The 22,706-nt window shown below is 40.0% G+C and overlaps 1 protein-coding gene across 2 annotated transcripts in view; it reads right to left on the bottom strand.

Moving 5' to 3' along the window:
* Nucleotides 1-22,706, bottom strand: part of stx1a (syntaxin 1A (brain)) — a 57,180-nt gene that overhangs the window by 21,958 nt on the left and 12,516 nt on the right. For both annotated transcript variants that reach the window (XR_005707771.1, XM_040130955.1), the window contains exons 2-3: nucleotides 19,310-19,387; nucleotides 10,321-10,420 (exon numbers count right to left, since the gene is read on the bottom strand). Coding sequence is in view for 1 of the 2 variants with exons in the window: in XM_040130955.1 (XP_039986889.1) it covers nucleotides 10,321-10,420; nucleotides 19,310-19,387 (178 nt within the window). In the remaining variant the exon portion in view is untranslated. The remainder of the gene's footprint in view (nucleotides 1-10,320; nucleotides 10,421-19,309; nucleotides 19,388-22,706) is intronic.

The raw sequence follows: 22,706 nt of genomic DNA, 5'->3' as shown, positions 1-22,706 counted from the left end.
CATCAAAATATTAATGCTCCAAACATGTATTGCTCGTAGACAAGGTCTGATATAACTCATTCCTCTATGTCATAGACTTCCACCGTTGTCCAAAAAACTATTATAAACACATTAATGAGCCAACCAATCGGAATAGTACATGAAATGACATCGAATACACCAGCCAATTTCGCAAGTTCAGTTTTTAAAAAAAAGTTTAGGAAAAAAAAAACCCAACACAACACACTTTTCCCTTGCCACAATCGGGTCCACTCTCTCCTTCTCCTGCTCTCTTGTGGTTTTTCAATGCGTAGAAGTGTCAGCAATATGGCAAAAGCTTGTCTATCGTTTTGCTGCATTTTCAAAACGTAAGAGCGGTGCAGATAGATGATATGAGCTGATGACAAGACTCTGTTCTTATATGCTTATTTTTCTACTTACAGCGCAGGGTTACGATTCTCGCCCCGCTCACTGAACAACCTGACATGCTGCAAATTGATATATTAAAAACTGCAGTGTCTGTTTGCTTTAGAAAATTACTGAGCCTTTTTAAAAAATAAACAATATCTTTGCGACCTGTTTTTTTATCAGAACTTTTTGATGATATGAAAACTAAAGAATAACAACAGACTTATCGTTTAAATTAAACTCAAAACTAGGACAGTGTAGTTACATGCATACACTGCATGCACTTTCAACCACCAGGGACACAGGGACGACTGTGAATATGATTATTCCCACAGTTGGCAAATGGGAACAAATTCAATTTCAATTCAATTCTGGCATATTTGCCCAGTCAAAATTAAATCAGAACAATGCACTAAAACAATGCAGAGAAACAAAGCAGAACAGACCGGTATAAGCTCATTCAACACTTCCCACTTTCAGTCCAAGACGCAAACCAACACACACACACACACACACACACACACACACACACACACACACACACACACACACACACACACACACACACACACACACACACACACACACACACACACACACACGCACCTGTTTCTCACTGTTTCCTATTCTTGTGCTGAAGTTAGCAGGCTGCTGGTGATATCTCTATACTTAGAATGCAGACACAACGGTGGCATTGATTTTCTCACTCATCTTTCAGCAAGAAAGTAAGTACGCTTGCACTCTACTGCCAGCCTTCGTGTCTACTGATCTGGATGTTACTGAACCTACATCACTCATCAGAAATATGAGGATGAAAGCACATTAGCAGGATTTTATAAAGGATGAACATCTTCAACGTCTGGGTTAATTCTCTCTCTCTACATTAAGCTTCAACCCTACACTGGCTACAGCAGCAGCATTTATCCGATATATAAGAATACCATCCGGGTTTCTTCTTGGCTGTCAAAATCAGCAGTCTGCCTCTCACACTGATAAAACAGGTTCTATTATTGTAATATCGACAGAATGTGTGTGTGTGTGTGTGTCAATCTGATGTAAGGGAACCACACTGATTAGACACCGAGCCGATTCTGTTTCCTCCTCACTAACTCAGGGTCAGTTGATGCCATTCCAGTCACTAACTTGCAGCGATTTTTCTTTTTTTCTCCCTCTCAAAGTCTCCCTGTGTGTCTACCTCTGCTCTCTCTGCAATTATATCACCAGTCCTCTGTGTGTTTGCTCCGCTCATTGATCGTCTAGAGTCCAGGTGTCTGATGTTTCGGAGAGGCAGAACCTGAGCTCATCCCTCAAACATCACTGATATTTGCCTTGGTGTAGGAATACAGTTTGAACACTGGTAATGACAAACTCACAGCGGAGATAAAGTCTAACTACCAAACTATACCAGAGAGTGAAGAGTTTAGATACAGCACACACGCTCATCCATACATTTCCAGTCCGACAGTTGTTGCACAGACTTTTCTACAGTGAATAACAAGTATTTCTATTTAAAACCTGGTTATGGACTTAAAGACTTTAGACTTTTTCATCATTGCAATGACAACCCCTCGTTGCTGTATATGGAAGCAGTTACACATAAAAAACAAAAGAAACAAAAAATAAAGTAGGTGGACAGCAACATTTGTTGCCCAGTAATGGGCAAATACTATACAACAAAGGAAAAAAAATATACAAATGAATATACAAATGATTATAAATATACAAATGAGCAAAGAAGCACACTGGTAAATATTCAGTAGTTACCTAAAAGTAGCCACGATTATTTTAACAAAAAACTTTCAAAAAACTCAAGTATGGTTAACTTTTGATGCTATTTTTTTTTTTTTTTTATTTAACAGTGCTTGGTATAAGTAGTCCCATAGTATTATTTAAATACTGTTTCAATTATCAGACATCAGGACAAATAATATGTGATCGGACTTGTCGCCTTGATCTCCTGCTATACATAAAGAACTGGGGTCTTGCGACATTGTCACGTAAATATCTCTTCTTTGAAATCGCAGATCATGGCTAAAACACCTTAATTCGACTGGTTCTGTCAACTGGGTTCTACAAAAAAAAAAAAAAAAAAAAAAAAGAATTTTCGCAAACAAAATTGGTAAAGCGTGCATATTTTACACGTCTACACACAGCTCTGTTTACAGGTCTGCGGGAGCCCTACTGCATCTGTGAAAAAGTTGCATAGAATCTGATAAATGCACTTTAGACCCCTAGAGGTGTGCAATCAGTTGGGGCTGAAGACTACAAGTTTGAAAATGATAAAACTCTGGGGGGTGTGGAGTTAGAAAGAAGTGAGCCTAACAGAACTGTGTAGCCAAAAAACAGAAATCTCTTGTTCTGCTGCATCAGTTTTGTTCCTCCCTTTTTGGCTGTCCATTGTGAGTTAAACAATGTAATAGGACTGCCATTTTTAATCAGTGGAGCAGTCTTTTAAACAACTTATAGTAATCAGACTGAAGGCTATTAAACCTCATCGTGACAATCCTGAAAATCCATGGCCTTAAGCCTGAGGTTAATTTGAAATTTAATATATTGAAGTCACAAATATGATAACTATCATTCATCAAGAATGTTTTTATCCTCTGTATTCCATTTAGACTGATATTTATCATTATCATGCTGTTTCTACAGCAAGTAAGAAGCAGTAAAAATCTTTTTCTGAGACCCACTCAAGAGCACATGATAGTGTTGTATCTTCCAAGACAGTAAAGCAGGATTACAGTGAGTTAACATGACAGTGCTCCTGTCACTTAGAAACCTACCCCGGCCTCCCAACACTTGACATTGTAATCTACATCAGAGCAGCAACACTGCATGCCACTCACCGACTGCTGGCTCATGAGCCAAGAGGACAGAGGGCAGTTTAACTGGTTTGTCCCTCCGCTATGGTACCAGCTTTGACCTCCATTGTTTGCATAAATGTGTGCGTGTGTGCCTCTCTGTGTGTCCTTAACCTTGGACATGATTGTCCACATCTTATTAACTTCACTTTATGAGGGATATTATTATACCACAGTATAAAGCTGTGTCTTCAATGGCTCTAACACTACAATCAGCTCACACAGAATGGGGGGGTTGGGAGAGAAAAGGAAATCGAGAGAGACAGAGGAGAGAGACACAAAGAAAAAGATGGCTGAGGAAGAACAAAGAGAATACAGAAAGCTGGGGGACCTTACACAACACTTTCAAATTTTGTTGGAGGACGGAGGAGTTTTGGCAGACTGCACTCAGAGGGTGGGAGCAGCCAAAAACTGACACTAGAAATAGTAACACTCATAGGCTGCAATTAAAACAAGCATCTCCAGCGCTGCGAGTTGAGGACTTTTAAGAGTCAGAGGAAAGATGCTCTTTAGAAGCTGGTGGCTGAGATGTCAGAGGGAGCAAACACTAAGTGGTTGGAATAACAGACTGAGAAATGTTGTTAAATAAACTCTCAAGCGTCAGTGTTATGGAACAAATTCTCATTTTGCGGTAGTATGGTGGTAGTAAAATACAAACTGTGAATTTTGGGCTTTTTGTAATTAATTCCGAAGTGTAGAATTACAACTGCACCACTCGTTTTTCCTCCTATTATATTTTAAAGTTAACATTCCCTCCATTTCTGTGACTCGGTTTGAGTGACAACCGAGTCAGAAAGGATGTGTGTTCCTCTGGTCCTGATAGAAAATTAAAATGTGAAAATGAAGTGATGCACAAACAAAAGGATGCACAAACAATCCATTTCACTTCTCTTTGTGTGACAAACTCAGTTTGAGTTACTCCGTTTACATTTAATTGTGGACTAATTTTCCGGCCGACAGCGGCAGCTGGAGATTGACATTACACCTGATCCGAAACTCTGCAGGTAAGAGTGCTCAGAGTACACACTAATCTATGGTCCCTCCCCTGGTTTTTTTCTGTTAGCTTTGTGTTGATTTTCACTTCCTCTAAGTGGCATAGATAGCACTACAAGATACCTTGTATCAAGTGATACAAAGTATCACCTATCGCTTTTTTAAAACTGACCTAAGTCAGTTTTAACACCTTGTATGTACTGTAAATACTTGGTGTAGTCTAGATTCACGTCAAGTACGTCAAGCAGACATTTTCAACAATAGCTCAACTTGGACAAATGGAGAGTGCAATATAAAGTAATCCAAATCAAAACGGTGATACTTTCTTTTGTCCTATGGGACTGACCTGAGGCATCCAGTCTCCACAGCTGAAGGTAATGCAATACCACAAAACAGATTCAACTTTCCTCCATTGAGGACCATGATGATATCTAACCTGAACTAGAGAGAGGGGAAATGACAGCTTGAAAGAGATAAGCGTTCCTACGCTAGTTATCAGATTACAAAACAGAATTGGTGTGTAAATTCACTATCTAGTGCTGTAAACTGTCCTTATCTCTGGAAGTCAGTATCTGATACAATGCATCAGTGACTGTGGGAACGAGGACAGGAGCTGGAGTTGTTGACAGCAAAACCAAATAAAAAAAATGACAAGTTTAACATGGGAAACCATTTATAAACAACATTGTCTCTGTGTCACACAGACTTATTTTCCAGTACTGTACTACTCTAATGTTGATTAAGTAAGTTCTGTTAAAGGATTTCATACCCCCACCTCTCCAGGGACTGTGTTTCATTTCAACCTCACACTCTCCTGGGAGTAGCTGAGTGTAAAGGCCACTGATGCTCCTGCAGAAGAAGCAATCATCACTGATTTTTGACCTTTCATTATGAAATATACTAAGAACAGTCTCATTGATCAAAATAATGAGCAGCACTGCTGCACAAGGCCAACAAACGACAATAAAAACTATAACAAATAATGCAATTATTTGATGGAAAATATGAATTCAATCTTGTTTCTAAATATAAAATGCATTTGTGTCTTCCCTTCCTGCATTAAAGGAATGTGTTCATGAGGAAATGCAGGCTCAATACCCATAATGATCTGATGGATATTACCTAATCTATTATCATTATTGAACCCACTACTGTACACCACTGCTGAGCATGCCTATACAAACACACAAATCCCTAACACAAACATTGTATGTTGCAATTCCGTTGTGAAAATTTGCTAGGCTTCATTTAGGGGGGTGGGTAAACTGCGATATGGGATAATGCGTAATGCAGGGGCGAAGGTAATATTACGCAGGGCTGAGTGTGTGTCAGCGTATGTGTGTGTGTGTGTGTGTGTGTGTATTAATATGGGCTCTGCAAGTGGGCTAGAATTAACCCCGTGGAGATCAACAGGAAACGTCTCAGTCAGCGAACACAAAAGCTCCCACAGCGGAGGGGGAGGAAGAGGAGGAGGAGAAATAGGGGGAGGTAAGGGTTGTGAAGCTGGACGAGTGGATTTTGGCTGGGGAGATGTGATGTGATTATTAAACTGATAAACTGTGACAGAAACAGAGGGTTTACCACCTGACAATGTTACTTTGAGTTGTGAAAGATCTTTACTTAAAAAAAACACACAAAAAAAAAAACTGTATTATGTGTGCGTGACTGCGATTCCCTGCTACTCCTCCATTATCCTGTTTATCGGCAGTCTGGAGAGAAAATAGATGAAGCTGCAATCTCCCTTGCTCTCAGCATCAAATAGTTTCACCGCCTATTTCAATAATATCCATGATATGGATGATATGAGACAGAAAAAGTGAAGAGAGGAGGATTTAGACGAGAAACTACTGCGAGACAAATAACTGTACTAAAAGGGAAAAGAAGAGGAGCCTCGTTCTCATCAAGAAGGAGATGAAGTTTGATTTGGTGGGAGGAAGAGGCTCTGAAGATACAGCAGAAGCAGAACAGGCTCCTCTCACCACAGGGGAGAAAATAAAAGCTAGCAAAGACTTTATAATGCAAAAAAACTCAAAAGAAATAAGACATGAGAATATGAGAAAGGAAAAGCAAGGTTTTTTTTGTATAAATAAAAATTATGAAAGACCACACTGGCCTTTTACGTGAGCAACATTTTTAGTAGAACAATGAATTAGCGTAGATCTTAAAAGTACGTTCGATTTTGCATTGAAAGGTCATGGTGCAATTAGATTTGATGACAGACTCCAGTGCAAGCTGCAGAACAGAAATGTCAGAATTACAGACACTTACAACAGGAGTCAGAGAGAGAGAGAGAGAGAGAGAGAGAGAGAGAGAGACATTATATTCATATATATATATATATATATATATAAAAATTTCAAGAAATGTGCTGTTCTTATACTGCACCACATCAAAAATTTAGGGAAGAGCCTGGGGTGTTTGACTGGACAGAAAGAGTACATGACTTTGACACCAGAGACGAGGTTTCGTGTCAAGTCAGTGATGACTTTTTGTAATTTATTAAATTAAATTTGGAGCAATTCATTTCTTCATTCAAACTGCACTGAAACAGTATTCCTAGTGTATTCTTAGCCTTGGTGGCGGTGGAGCAGTAGGGATGGAAATGTTGGCCAGTCCACCACCTTGGTCCAGACTGAAATATCACAACTACTACAGCAGGTTGACATTTTTGGCTTTTCGTGAAATATCCTGACAACTATTTGACAGATTGCCAGATATCCATGGTGCCCAGAGGATGAACCCTTATGACTTTGGTGATCCCCTGACTTTTTGTCCAGCGCCACCAGCAGGTCAAAGTTTTTACTTATCTTGGGAAATATCTCAACATCTAATAGATGGATTGGCAAATTTGGCAAAGACGTTCATGGTTCCCAGACAATTTATCCTAATGACTCTGGTGATCCTCTGACTTCTCCTCTAGCACCATGTGAAGCTGACATTTGTTGTTTTGAGTTAGATATCTAAACAACTATTGGATGGATTGCCATGGAGTTTAGTACAAACATTCAGGCCCAATTCACCGTGCACTACAGTCCTGGTTTACTGCTTGTTTCGTTGTGATGTCAGTAAAAATGCCATCTGGGCAGCATTATGTTTCCAAACAAAATGTAGTAGTCAATACAGTTTGGCTGCATATGAATTTAATTCACAGGAGAAAGACTTGCACAGACATAGACATACATATTCACACATTCACACCATATAAAACATTGCTCAGGAGATAGAGCAGCTTTCTGGATGAAGGTATTCAGTTGATTTGAGTCAGCACCACAATGCAACAGGCAGACAACAAAGAACATATTGACCTCTGTGTAATGAACGACCTCGACATCTACATCAGCTGCTGACAGATGTGCATTTTTCAGGGAGACACACACATGCGCACACGCACACACAAAGTGTGCATCAATTTCCCTCATAAAGGAAGATGGCGTGTGGAAGAATTTGTAACTTAAACGCACGCAGCACCTTGCCTCATTGCTGCTCCGCTCCGTGTGTCATCTGCACACCCCGGCTAGTTAAAGGGCTCATCTGATGCCTACTGCTGCAAGCAGATCGATTCATGGTAGGTGGGAGGTAGGGAATCAGGGAGAAGAAAAGGGATCGGGGGTCGTTACTAGTATGGGTAACATCCCCCTTGGGAGAGCATGGGTCTAGATCAATACCGTGACATAAATGAATGAGGAAGAGGTGTGAAGGAACACAGATGGGGGAGCAGGAAGAGAGGAGGAAAGATGGATTGTAGTATCCAGCACAGATTGAACAAAAGCAAAGAGGAGACTGGCTGAAATGGTTGAAGGAAAGAGAGAGAAACTGAGAAATATGGCAGAAGGTGTAAACAGCAGGTGAAGAGGTAAAGACAGGGCTAGAGAATGATGAAGAGGAAGCAGAAAAGTGGATAAAAAGGGTAAAAACGAGAATGTAAGAGATTTCAGCGAAAGAATTAAAGCTCAAAGGACAGAGAGGACTGATCTGTGGAGGAGATGGCTCTCAACAACTTCAAGGTCCTCCGACTTTTATCTCAGTCTCCATCAACAGGCTGGCTTTTTGCTCTTCTGACAAACTGTTCCTTATTTCCTCAATTTCTTTTAAGGGATGGATGCCCTGGACGGGTTGATCATCTTCAAACTACATATTCCTGATACAAAAAAATCCAGGTTGGTGGAAAGGTGGATACTGCCACTAATAATGCAACCTGCCATATATAGAGGTAACAAATGAGTGCAAAAACATTTGATGGCTATAATGGCTGTAGAATAAATGTCAGCCACAAATAATTTCAAAATTGGGTTTGATATGATGAAATATAGATTCTACAAGTATCTTGAACTCTACTGGAGGGATGAGGAAAATGTTCCCACAGGATATTGACTCATTTGTTGTGTTGTTGATGCTGCTGGAGAGCGCTGTCTAAGCTGCTGCTCTAAAATCACTCATTGGTATTCAATTTGAGCTTGTTTCACGAAGATTAGTATGGCTTAGTTGGAACTACTAATCGGATGTCTAAATTCATCTGTTGGGCAAAGCAATTTAATTAGGACTAATTTGCCATGAATTCTGGGTAAAGTAAGATCTCTTTCAAGGTAAAAATCATGGTTGACCACGTAACCGCATCATATTGCTCTGCTCTGTTCACTCCAGCAGAAAATGTCTGTCTTCCAGAAGAATTCAGCAGGACATTTTACTGGGGAAAATCAGCAAAGGGTGTAACAACAGAAAAAACTTCCAGAAGCATAGCATCTTAGCGCAGTGCCGACCCGAAGCAGAGCTGAGATGTGGCTTCTGCTAACTTGCTGCGGATAGTTTCCTTGGACAAACGAAAACAACTGACGACAAAGCAGGTGACTACGCTCTCGCTCCCATCTCATTACTTGCTGTATAACTGTCTTGGCAAACTACAAATTACGAGCCAAGTTTTCCTCTTTTATTGTCGTTTGGTGCCACTGGTCAACAGGTGCTACTGACTGTTACCATTGAATCGTGGCTCTAAATTCAAAGTTAGCCTTGGGGTCGGGTGGCAAATTTTTAGGATTAAAACAAATCAGTCTTTTGTTTGTGAAGCGGTCTAAATTGTATCAGACTAATCTAAATTAAGGTTGCTCTAACACTTTAGACCAGTCTAAGATATTTTTGTGAAATCGGCCCCTGGTGAATGTGAAGGCCATGGCTTATGATTTGTACTCATGTTTCTCCACTCATTTAACCCTTTTCAACCAAACAGTTCCAGGAACTATGAAACCAGAAGAGCTAAACTCAGGAACTTAACTCTTCAGTGCATTCCTGTTCACATTTCCACTGCATCTGAATAACGGTGACGATTAGGCACATTAGGCCATTGGATGATGGATTAAAAATGTTGATTTTTGTATTTACTGTTGCCTAACGCTGATGTTTTGGTTCAATGTAATTAATTAATAAAAAGAGAGAAATGCAAAGTTAGAAAAGAGGGCTGGAAACCAGAGCAACCGTCTCCAAATAACACACTCTGCTAAGTGTTTTATTGTTATATATTTCTGCTTTAGTACGTAGCAGCTGTGATTATAAGTTTTCTTTTTCTTGTTCACTTGCTTCTTCACTTTGTTCTCTCGTTGCTGCTACCTCTCTCTCTCGTTGCCTTGCCCATTTGTACACACTCTCTGACTCTTTCTTAAAATAGTCAGTGATACCATGGGTTCTTCCCTGCGTGAGTGTTACACAAGCATAAGGGCCAAGAGTTAATAAGTTCATCAATCTCTCATTTTTGAACATGCTTACCTCAGCTCTTTTGACAGAGATAATGTAAGGATGAAACGGGTAGACGACAGGGACTCTAGGAAACCTGATTCTGTCTTTAGCGTGAATGACCAAGCTCGTCATTACACTTGTAAGAGACTGTTTGTGGCCATCTGACTCGTTCTTCAACTACGCAGACCTCATCCCTAAATCCACAATTACCAGTCAGGAAGCCAATAAGTTTGTTTTTAATGTGATCAAACTTTTCCCCTCATCCTCAGTTTGTGCACATCAAACCCTGCCTCAGTAGTTCATTTCACCGTCAGAGAATTAAACAAGAAGAAACAGAAAAGACAAACAGCCTTACTCTCATCGGGGTTAGGTGAGGCGAGGATGGCGCTGTGCTTCCTCTTCACCTCTTCAACTTTCTCTGCCAGAGACTCGATAAAACCTCTGATTTCTTCCACCTATCATATGAGAGAGAGAGAGAGAGAGAAAGAGAGAGAGAGAAAGAGACCAAAAGGTGCTTTAGATCTGCTCAGTATACCGAGGCAGGAAGCAACAGTGATTAGCCTGAGTGATGCTGATAGAAGCAGATCTGAAGATGTTATTATCATATTAGAGGCTGAGTGAAGCGGACTTATGTGAGAGAACAACCACATGAAAAAAGTTTTTCAATCATCATTTATCTGTGACTTTACAAACACTGAAACACTCTCTTATTTATGTGTGTGGCGTGTGGACTCAATTTACAGCACACACGGCTGTCTTAAAACTAAAATCAATCAAATTACCACACGTAGACATCCTCATCCATATACAGCTGATATTTATAACTGATACAAACAGAGCCATGTCAACTTTATTCCAATGAATTTTTTTTACAGTCATTTTAGTCAACAACAGTTGGCAGGAAAGATTGTATGCTGTATGCTTTGAATCACCGTGTGCAGTTCTCTACTTTTGATACTCAGCCCAACTCACGTGAGTCTTTACAACCTGTGATGTATCTCTGGATACTGCAGTGTGACTGTGTGAATAAGGGCTCAGATAAAACCGTGCTTTGGAAAAAGTACGTGAATGACCGACCACTGCACCCAAAAATTTGATTGTTGAATATCTGATTACAAAACCATGTGCATTAATCTGTTGCTGTAACAGTCTCTGCTCTTCTGGAAGGGTTGTCCACATAATTCTGGAGACCGACAGAAGGGATTTGCTCCCATTCATCCACAATTGCATCGGTGAGGTCGGCCTCCGATGTTGAGCGATAATTACTGGCCCACAGCTGGTGTTCCATTACATCCCAAAAATTCTGGATGGGGAAAAGGTCAGGGCTCTGTGCACGCCAAGTTTTTCAACACCAAAGGCAGAAAAATATTCCTTTATGGACCTCACTTTGTGCACAGGGACATCTTCATGTTGAAACAGGAAAGAGCCTTTCCCAAACTGTTGTCACAAAATTGGAAGCACATTGTTGTCCAAAAGATTATAGTGTGTTATAGCATTAACAGGTCCCTTAATACTTAATTACCTCCTAATACTAAAGCAAACCGGGCTTTTTATGATAAGAAAACATCTAACATAAAAAAAAACACACGTCTGGATCCCCATCAAAATCTTATCTGATTGTTTCTTGGCTCTGTGCCTACTTATTAAACAAATCTCAAAGAGTTTGGATTATCAGGCATATTCTGCCGAAAGACAACAGACGAAATTACTTACATTATGAGGAGAGAATAAAATATCCTTATGGAAGGTATTAAGTAAATACAGCTTAAGTCTTTTTGTGGTTATATAAAACGCTTATATGCTTTATTGCCAAAAGTTAGATGAGAAGATCAATGCCGCTCTTAGATCTGTCCATTAATTATAAAGCTACAGCCAGCAGATGGTTAGCTCCACATAACACAAAGACTGGAAACAGGGGGAAACAGCTAGCCTAGCTCTGCTCAAAAGTTGCAAAATCGGCCTTATTTTTACACTCTGGGTTTTGTACAGATTAAACAAACTTCAGAGGTGCTGGTAGGTGAATTTTGTCACCTTTGGACAGAGCCAAGCTAGCTGTTTTCCCCCGTTTTCCAGTGTTTATGCTATGTCAAGCTAACCGGCTGCTGACTGGAGCTTCTCGGCAAGAAAGCGAATAAATGTATTTCCCAAAAATGTTGAACTAGTCCTTTAACAAAATGATTAAATGCATTAAAACAAACTAACCCTGGAAGTGTATCACATGCATATCCTCCTTTGAGGTCTGCACTTCGCAGCATCATCTGCCACCAAGATCCAGGTTTGACATTCTACACAATCAACTCCCTCCTCCTCCCTGCCACTTCCTCACCAACTGTGCTGCCTCTGGCTCAGGTAACAGCTGGACAAGTAGCAGGTCACATCTGCCAGTGACTTCATCAATCTCTACTTTCATCTCAGTCTGTCATCTACCCCTGATCACTTTCTCCTCCTCTACACCTGCTCCGACAGACCAGGCTGTTCTCAATTCATTTTTCTCTACTATACATCCATTGACATTTCCCAACCATACCGTATCGACTGGTTTGACTTTTTCATCGGCAGTCCACTGTTCTTCTGTCACTTCTCACAGCTCTGCTCTCCCTCTGTCCCTCCATCCACACATTCCTGAGCTTTCCTCCTCTCAGCCTGGGTCATTATTCTACCATTATCTCTTTAATTAGCTGCTGATTGGATCTGTTTTTTAATAACAACATAATGGGCGCTCTGGAAGACCACTGGGGAAGGACCAGGCACTACAGGAGGCACACTGAGGTAAGTGCAGAGATAAACAAATGTAAGACGGACAGGTGGAGAGAGATCAAAAAGTTAAAAAGTAAGAGAGCGAGCCAGGAATACAGGGAGGAGTAAGAGAGAGAGACGTTCAGTGAGCAGAAGATGAAACCACTTTCAGCTCTCTTGGTTTAGAGACGGTGAGTCACGGTTGGTCTCTCAGCTCTCATAAGACATCAGGCAAATTTTTATTGGTGTGGGAGAAAAAAACCAATATCAGACGCTGCTGAAAAGCTCACACACATGCAAAAACAAATACACAGACACACACACACACACACACACACACACTTTCATAACCACTTCACCGATTTTATAACTTTTCTTTATGAACTTGACATGCTTCTAGACACCATGGCTTTTGACAGTACTCTCTGTATCTAGTACAAATGCCCTGTTAAGCAGCCAAATCCCGCATCTGGTGATGCAGTCACCAGCAGCAAGAAGAACCACTGTTTTCCTACTTTGTCATCTAATTTTAGTTATTCTGGTGTAAAAGTCTACTTTTTATCTGGTAGGGAGGATGATTAGAAGCTTGAGGCCACAGTGAGTCTGTCTTGCTTTGGTTCACTTCATTCTTGCATCATCAGGTGAAGGCTTTTGGGGGCATGAAATGAGCCATGCTACACAATGTAAGAAGAGCACTGACAAATGTAATAGTGCTTATATGCATCTCATTGTGTGACAAATGCACAAAGGCTAAAAATCCTTTTTTTATTGATTTTATGAATCCATATGAGCTGAGTTTTTTTTTACTGAGGGGTGCTGTCTGTAAAGCAGTTTATAACTGTTTTTAAAATTTCTATTAAAATGACCTTTACTTATTATAATCATCAATAGTTAACCACAAACTTTAAAGGTACACACATTTCAAGACTTTGAATAAACTAAGGAAAATAAGAATATTGTGTTTCCAAATGTATCATTATTCAAAATGTAGGTCTGATTTAGTGCAAGATGGAGGTGGATGTAAACCAACCTTTTACCAGCATCAATAAAAAATAACTATTTAATTGTTGTCTAGTGTTTGTCCTAGTATGTAAAGATATCCCAATCAATCTGAGAGAAACAGCAGGTTCGTCCTGTGTCACTTAAACATCCTCAATATAAAGCTTAATTCATGACCACATAAGATCGAAGTCTCAACTAAGCAAGCCGTAACTCACATAATGCAGACATACGCATGCACACTCTTCTATCAGAGCTGTGAAGTCAACACACAACATATGGTACAGATTCGTTCTTACAGGGAAAGTGTGGAGGCAAACAGCCTATATATCAGATGTCATAACTGCTGTTGTACGACATACCAGAGGGTAAAGACTTCATTACAGCTGCCATCTTTAGCGCTTCAATGTCAGTATCGACACTGGAACACAGCAGACAATTTGCAAAATTATGAAAACTTTATCATTATGGCAAACGCGTGGGTTCTGTGGTGGCCTTACTTTGCTAGAATGATGAGCTGGGAGAAATAAACTACTATGCCCATTTTTAGTAATGAAGAAAATGTCACCTGAATGTAAAAGGAGAGCTTTTTAAAGCGTTTTTTGTAATAATAACAATAATCATCTTTTATAGAGCACTTTTCAAAATCCGAGTTACAAAGTGTTTCACAAGGCAGCAAAATAAAACAGACAAGTCATAAAATCAATACATCTAAAAAGGGAAAAGATGAAAACAATTTAGTGTATAAAAACAAGTCAGTGAAAGGAGATAGTTCAAAGAAAGTTGAATCTCATGCAAGGACAGAGGGCCGCAGAGGTCTCTCTTAACACCGAAAGTAGGGCTGTGCAATATGAAGAGAGATATATATATATATATATATAGTGTGACGACAGAAAGACGGTAATATTTTTCGCCATTTGGACAATGCTTCGCGTTCTTCCACACGGCACGGATTCACGCAGGAAATTTGCATGAGGGCAACACAAGCAAACATGGATAAGAATGAACGTGACACGGAACAGGGCAATTCTGAAGAGGAGGACGACCAGCCAAGACAAAATGGGGAGCTCGTACCTAAAAGAGAGTCTACTGCTGTCTCATGGTTGTGATTTGGGTCTGAAAAGTCCAACACGGACCAGAAAACCGTGTTTTGCGAATTATGCCGCGGACCGGTCACAACAACAGACTCAAACACGACTAACCTCTTTTATCACCTATGCAATAATCATGTCCAACAGTACGGAGAAAGTCTATAGATGAGAGCCACAAGTAATACAATCGAGTGCCCAAAACAAACCCCAGACTCAGACGTTGCAAGAGATTTTTGCATGCGGCACACCAGAATCACGAAGATGGAAGGAAGTAACAGAATTTACAGAAAAATGTTCTATATCGTGATATGTATTGTTACCTTGATATGAAACAACCTATACTGGGATATGAGATTTTGGTCATATTGCACAGCCCACACTGAAAGCTTAATTAACACATCCAGTCAGGGTTAGAGCCCGATTACTCCTTCGCTCTCTCTGATCCCTTAATCTGCTTCCCTCATTATGTGCGTCTCCCTCTGTCACATGTTAATAGCCTTTTCTCCCCTCCGGTCTTGCTGTCCAACTTCTCCACATCACTCTCTTCTTGAAGCATGGTCCCAGACTGTTCTCTGCTGAGCTCTGTCTCCACATTTCACTAAAACCCCTCTTTCTTCAGTTTCTCACTTGAGACAGACATAACAACCTGAAATTCCAGACAGATAAAGAGATGCTTCGATATCTACCACGGATACAGACAGTCTGTCAGAGGCGAGAAGCGGCGGAAGAACAGAAATGAGAGGAGACAAATGTGAGAGAGATGACTGCAGGTTGCGGTGTTCCCTCAGAGCTAAAACATCCTACAATTACAGTGTTTTAGTGTTTAGAAGTTTTACCTTGTATTACCTCCGTATTGACTGTCAAACCTCAAATTTAGACAGAGATTTAGTCCTGAGTGCAGAGGTAGAAACAACGTCTTACGCTTAAAAAAAAATAAATAATAATATTATATACATACATACATACATACACACACACACACACACACACACACACACACACACACACACACACACACACACATACACATACATAACTGACCGCTGCTCAGTCAGAGACGCTTGCGTCAAACAAATGACCATCTATAGCACATGTTTGAGCCAGCTTGACTCTCCGTCCAAAGTGCTTGTTAGATGATTGGACAGCACATCTTACAAACTAGTCCTGACAGACCATAAGTCACCCCTTTAACACTTCGGTTTGGCGGCAGGAAAGGCTCTGCTCTGGGATGGAATTCTCAGATAATCCGAGCAGCAACAAGGATACGCCCTAAGAAACACATACGTAAACATTAAATCTTAAAAAAAAAAAAATTTGGGATGGTGGAAGAAGCTGAGGAAGCTGCTGCAGCAAAGTCCACTGGCTGCACACCTATGTGAATAAGATTGGCCATTACTACTCAGCCGGTGGCCAGTAAGCTGATGAATGAGTCACTGGTGGTCAAGCATGAATAACACAACTGATGCCAATCAGCTAATACAAGGGCCACTTCAGGCCTCTGCCTGCACTAATGCTATGCTACACCATGGTGGTAGACAGAGCTGTGATGAGCTCTCAATTTGCTGGTCTTTATTCCAACCCTCAGCTACGGTTACAAGCTTCTCCTGACTGAAAGAACAAGACTGTAGATGGGAGCAGCTGAGATGAGGCTTCGCAGGGGGTTGTCCGCTAAGTGGTTCAGGCAGTGTTCATTCTGGCACCTGATTTAGTTTCAGTCTTAGTCTTTTGATGAAAATGTGTATCGGTTTTAGTCTAACTTTAATGTATTGATTTTTGTTGGTTTTAGTCAATGAAAACTAGACCTTTTAGTCTAGTGTTTGTCAGTGAAATTTTAGCCTCATTTTTGTCTTGAATTCTTAATTTTGATGCTACAGCTGCTGCCATCTTTATTGTATATAGCTATTATTGTTACAGGTTCTTTCTTATGGTGAGTTTAGTGGAAAAGGCAGTTGTTTCACACATAGTGTCCATGCATGACTCATTTCCAAACTCTGGAAATAAGTGAGTAACTAACTAACTGAATATTAAAACACCTAGCATTACCTCAGCTTCAGTACCTCTGTTCTCCACTGCAGAACGGCAAGTATTGCAGATTCACTCACTTGTTCGATAAATACTGTTCACTGTCTGGGTTTAGTTTGACAGGAAAAGCTAAATCGTTGGATAACATTAATAATGATCATTAAAATGGATAGCTAACTGAAAATAACATTAACCTCCCCGCATTTAATGATGTCAATGTTAGCTTACATTTTTTATAACTGTCGGTGTGCTGCCTGCATGTTTTCATAGTTTGGGCCCGATGTTTTGCTGCCGCTTCTTGTCTAATTTTCAGTGGAGCAGTTTGTTGAATAAGACTTTGCATTTCATTCAGTTTTTATTTGTTGAGGAAAAATCATCATCATAGTTCTCACTTTTAAATGTTACTCTTAATTTGGTTTTATTCTTGTTTTCCTCGCGAAAAATAGGTCTTCAACAAATATTTGTCATAACGGTTTTTGGTGACTAAATTAACACTGGATTCAGGAAGACCTCAGAATCAAGCCACAGCTCCTCTGCATCGATAGGTAGGATCAGGTAGTTTGGGAACCTATGAAGGATGCTTCCTGGTCAGCTCCCTTTGGATGCTTTCAAGCATGACCAACTGGGAGGAGACTCACAGGTAGAACAAGGACACAATGGAGGGATGGTGGTGTCTTGAGGAACTTCTTTGGATGGGGACATTTGGGATGCTCTGTTTGTCCTGTTTCCACCACAACCCTGATTAGGATAAGTGACTTAAAAATGGATGAATAAGGCAACATCAAAAACATTTCTATAAAAGCGGGTTACGTTAGATTGCTTGACATGACACTCGTTCTGGGTGTTAACCATTTATTACAACAATAGGGCACATTTTGTTTTAGCGGTGTGGCTCTGCTCCCATGATACTCCAAAATATATCTGCACATGTGAGGCACAGACTTGTCTCTGACCACACAAAGACCAGGCAGAGTGTGAGATACACAACAGTTAAATTTATATGAAGTCATGCTGAATGGAGAAATCTCAATGCTAATGCAGGTGGAGGTGTAGGGAGTTGCGCCACTGAGATGCAGGCGGTGGTTGTAGCGGCATGGGAGCAGCACTGAGCAGAATGAATGAGCGCCACAACTGCAGTATTTATGTGCTGTCCGGTTGCTTGAATTGGTGCTTGTGCTTATATATGACTGTATGTAACACGTGAATTTAACTTCTACGCCTGCCTAAACAACAATGTGACTCCTTTTAGCATTAGTTGTCAAACCCCAATGTTACATACATTATTTCCATCATACGTCTATTGGTTGGTTACAATATGTGATGGCTAGGTCATGGATTCTTGTTTTTGATACTGTCTGTATTTCCCACTTGTTTTCGCGACGATGAGACTGTTCCACTTTATGTATTAAATATCTACACAGCGTTTCTGATTGATGCACCTGCAGCTCAGTCACAAATGATTTAGTCACTTTGATGATGCGTTTGCTGTCTGATGTCGCTTTGAAAACTCACATGACAACGTGCTGATTGTCAGACCTCTTTTAATAACTCACATATGCTGCTAAAAAAACCTCACATCACTCACCTTTGTGGCAGTATTTGCAATTGTGATTTAATTACTTCAAAGTTAAAGCCCCCATGTACATAAATTGATATACACAGGTGTTTAAAAAAAAAAAAAATGAAGGGACTGGCTGGTAAAATAAAAGAAATATCGCAGTGCCAGAGGATGAAAGACATGATAAATGATGATAAATATGGATTATTTAGGAGACGTAAAGTCTCCCTCAGCCGTTTTCTTATTTGAGCTGAATTAATCTGCTTTTTACTTCTAAATCACTCGCTGTGGGAGATGTCTGTAGCACACCCATTAAAAAGGCATTACCAAAGGCACTTTACTCACAGAGAAAGATGTGATAGAGTAAAGTCAGCCTGGCTCCTTATGACTGATGATCCCCCCCCAGAGCCATAAGGATGTCAGTTTATGTTCCTAGCACATGTGCACAGCGTGTACAGGAAAATAAACTCCCAAATGCATACATAGATGCAGATTTACATAGGCATGGTGCACACGGAGTATTTGTCATGCACAAGAGGATAAACTGGAGAGAAATGAGTGAAATCACTGATGTTGTTATTCAGAGCTGGCCATGGAGAACATTGTTGTGTTACTGAATCAATAAAGTCCTTTTGAAATCAAATAAAATACATGCCACACCACCAAAAACATCAATAGCTACAGTATAAATCATATCAATGCTTCCCAGGGAAGAGAATTTGCAGGTGATTGATTATAGCACTCTGAAAAACACATTCAATATCAGGAGAGGACAGATACCCAGGCAGACTGTAGTGTAGCAAACGACCTGGACTTTAATTTAAGATAGCAAGTCATTAGCCTACTATGAACCTGTTAAGGTGTGAATGGGGATAGCAGCGACTGACAGAGAGCGAGAGAGAAAGAGGGAGAGATCGGGACTGTGAGGAAAAACAAACCTGTTCAAAGAATTCGTCCATGAAGCCTTTTTCCATCCCGACAGCGACTTCGTCCTCCTCCTCTGCCGTCTCCTTTCCCTGGACAAACACAGATAAAATTAGGAGTTATATGAAATAAAAAACATTTTCACTGAAATAATTCAAGGCATATTTGCACTGCCATAGCACTGGTCATGACTGGACAAAACCAAACAATGTTGGGTCGGTTTTTTTTTGGTTCTGTTTTTTTTTGTATAGTTCAAGGTTAAATGGAACAGTATTAATACTCTCCCCACCTTTCCACCCATCAACTGATTAGAAACAAGGAGCACTTAATGACCCTAATCAAAACCACAGGTCGAGTGATTAGCAAGTTATTATTGAATTAGTACCTAGAGGCAGAGAAAACCTTGAATTTTACACACTTTTTCCTGCACACACATAGCACATATGTATACATGCATACACCAGCATGTCAAGGGATATTAACATTTCAGCTTGAAGGAATAGTTCAACATTTTGGGAAATACATTTATTTGCTTTCTTGCTGGGAGTTAGATGAGAGGATTGATATCACTCTCATGCCTGTACAGTAACTACGCTAGAGCCAGCAGCTGGTTATCTTAGCTTACCATTAAGACTGGAAACAGGGGGAAACAGCTAGCCTGGCTCTTTCCAAAGATAACAAAATCCACATACCAGCACCTTTAAAGCTCACCGATTATTATGTTATGACTCATTTGTTTAATCCGGAAAAAAATCATATTATAAAAACAAGAAGTTGTAGTTTTTATAGGGACTTGTGAGTTGGATTATTTCTTAGAGACAGTGGTTCATCTTCTCATCTAACACTCATCAAGAAGTCTCAAAACTGTTCCTTTAAATAAATTCTATGAGGACTGTCGTCCTTTACAAAAATAACCCTATAGGTTGTCTGTGCGAACAGCTTATTATGACCCATAGTTAAGTTTTGATGTTAGGTGACCTCTAGCAGCCGCAGTAATTATGACGGGGGGCAAAGGAGAGAAATTATGTGGGCTTTCCATTCCTAATTCAAACCATAACAAAACTAAAATAGATTTACATGGTCACAAAAATTACTAAGTATTAAAAAAAACACCTAAAGCCTGTTTGATGAGAGGGAAGGCTGCAAACAACCAAGAGTAAAACTTTATAGGATGAACCAGTAGATCTATAAAGTTTAAACTTCTCAAACTTTTCAGAATAGGGACCAGGGGTTACATTACGTCAATGATTCATTCTGAAATACATGCTCATTTGTAATCACATATTAGCCATTACGCTACATTAGCAGGATCTCATGTGGCTTCATCTCATTCATCTAGCCACTGTTAAACTAATTCAATATCCCATTAGCAGCCCATGAGCTCCATTTGCTTATCAGCACTGTGGAGAGGGAGTGTTGTTTTCGTCTTCTTTTAGCTGAAATAAAATTCCCCAACAGCAAGGAATGAATCTTATTTTATGACACATGACAGGGACTGTACCAGCTATGGGTATCAAAATTATGATTTTATATACTGTATTTCTCCTTCCCAACAACAGGCAGCTCACATCTCAAGCCACCCCCAACCTTCCCAACTTGTCTCGTTTGTTTCAAACGTGAGGCTTTCCATGTAGTGCCCTATGGATCACAGGGATAGTGTTGGGTAGGGGTGCGATGTTGGGTGTAGCGACCACAGTCGAAATTACAGGCCACACGATGCTCTGAGGCCAAGATAGCGTTTTTGCTACACACTTCCTTTCGAAAGGAAAGCACTGGAAAACTAAGAAGACAATTTCCCGAGCACCCCCTACATTTTAAAACAACTCTTCTAACCATTAGGCCCAATTAATATTTAAAAAACCACCAAGAGTCGTATCAAGATTTTCATGCCATCCATGTGTGCGGGCAGTCGGCCAGGTTCATCCAGACAGAGACATTAATATGCATGCATTATAGGCACTAAGAGGCAGGAAGCAGGAGAAACCATCATATGAGTTGGGTGATCAATTGTCATTGGCTGCTGCTGAGTCATCTTTAACTGTTTATACATCCATGATGGCTCCAGTTCAGTGACATGTTATACCACAGGGGACTGATACCCACCGTATGTCTGTGCTGGTAACATTACTGCACGTTAACAGAGGGCATTGCATGTACTTCTGTGTTCTGCTGAGGCTCTGTGGAAAGTTTGAATATTGTTTTTTTTTTCCTGAAGTTTCTTAGTGTATAGTCAACTCAGCAGACACAGACACTCGCTTGATGGTAGAGCAAAATCCACTGAAGTCCAACGAATCACAAAGCAACAAAGAAAGGAATGCTGAATGGGAATTTCCTTTTTTTTTATATGATACAATAAACAAAACTAGGTCATCTCTACAAAACTACAAAAGATATTTTTACATCTCACAGTAGGAAAAGCACAAGCGTTGATAATACAATTGATGGCTCACTGTCACGTCTTACTGGGACACTTGAATACAACAGAACCATTGTTAATGTTATCAGTAACACCTGTGCTTTTCCTACTAAGCCGGGTGAAAACGTCTGCTGTATAAAAAGGTCTACTGAATAACAAAACAAGTATAAAAAGACATAAGTCAACCCACATTCACCTCGTTTCAAGGTATGGGCAGAAAAGGTGCACGAGAGATGCACAATGACGTTTCAAGTTATTTAAATACAGCTGTCTAAAATTTGCAACATATCAATTTACGTAACCCTGTTTTTCTATGAGAAGGAAGAGATAAAGTGTCTTCTAAACATCCCCAAAAAAATAGTCTCTGTTAGGAAGTTAAGTTTTTTTGGCATATATTGAAGAAACATATAATAAAACTGACCAAAATTAATTGCACATTAGACATTCGCAAATTAAAGATTTTCCTTTGATTCTGCATGTTCCACAAAATGACTTTTGTCAAATGGAACCTGTGAATTACATTAAACTGCATTCATTTGTGTCTCGTGTTTACCAAACAATAATGGATAAGAGCTAATGCATGCTTTTGATGTTTTCTCAGACACAAAGTGATCTTGTGGAGCATTAGCATGTGATGTGCCGACACAGAGGGGGAGGCAGAGAGGAGATGTGGGGAAATGGGGAGAAGAACAGTGGGAGAGGAACCAGTTCTCGAGAAAAATATCTGTGAGGACAGACTTCAGTGAGAGATAGCGAGGCAATTGGCACAAATCTACGTGAGAGAAATGCAGAGCCACTGTCATCGAGGTAATATTATTTGAACACACTCAATCTAGATTTTATCTGACAAAAACTTGATCATTTTATGCTGTTTATATAAAGGGTTTATATTCACTATGACTAAAATTCACCATAAAACCTTTGGAAAATAAATTCTGTCCAAATCAATGAAGTGTTTAATGTGCTTGACTGTCATGACAATATGGTGAATATCT

This window comes from Xiphias gladius, chromosome 7, assembly GCF_016859285.1.
Source record: "Xiphias gladius isolate SHS-SW01 ecotype Sanya breed wild chromosome 7, ASM1685928v1, whole genome shotgun sequence".
Lineage (NCBI taxonomy): Eukaryota > Metazoa > Chordata > Actinopteri > Istiophoriformes > Xiphiidae > Xiphias > Xiphias gladius.
This window is presented reverse-complemented; position numbering and strand designations above follow the sequence as displayed.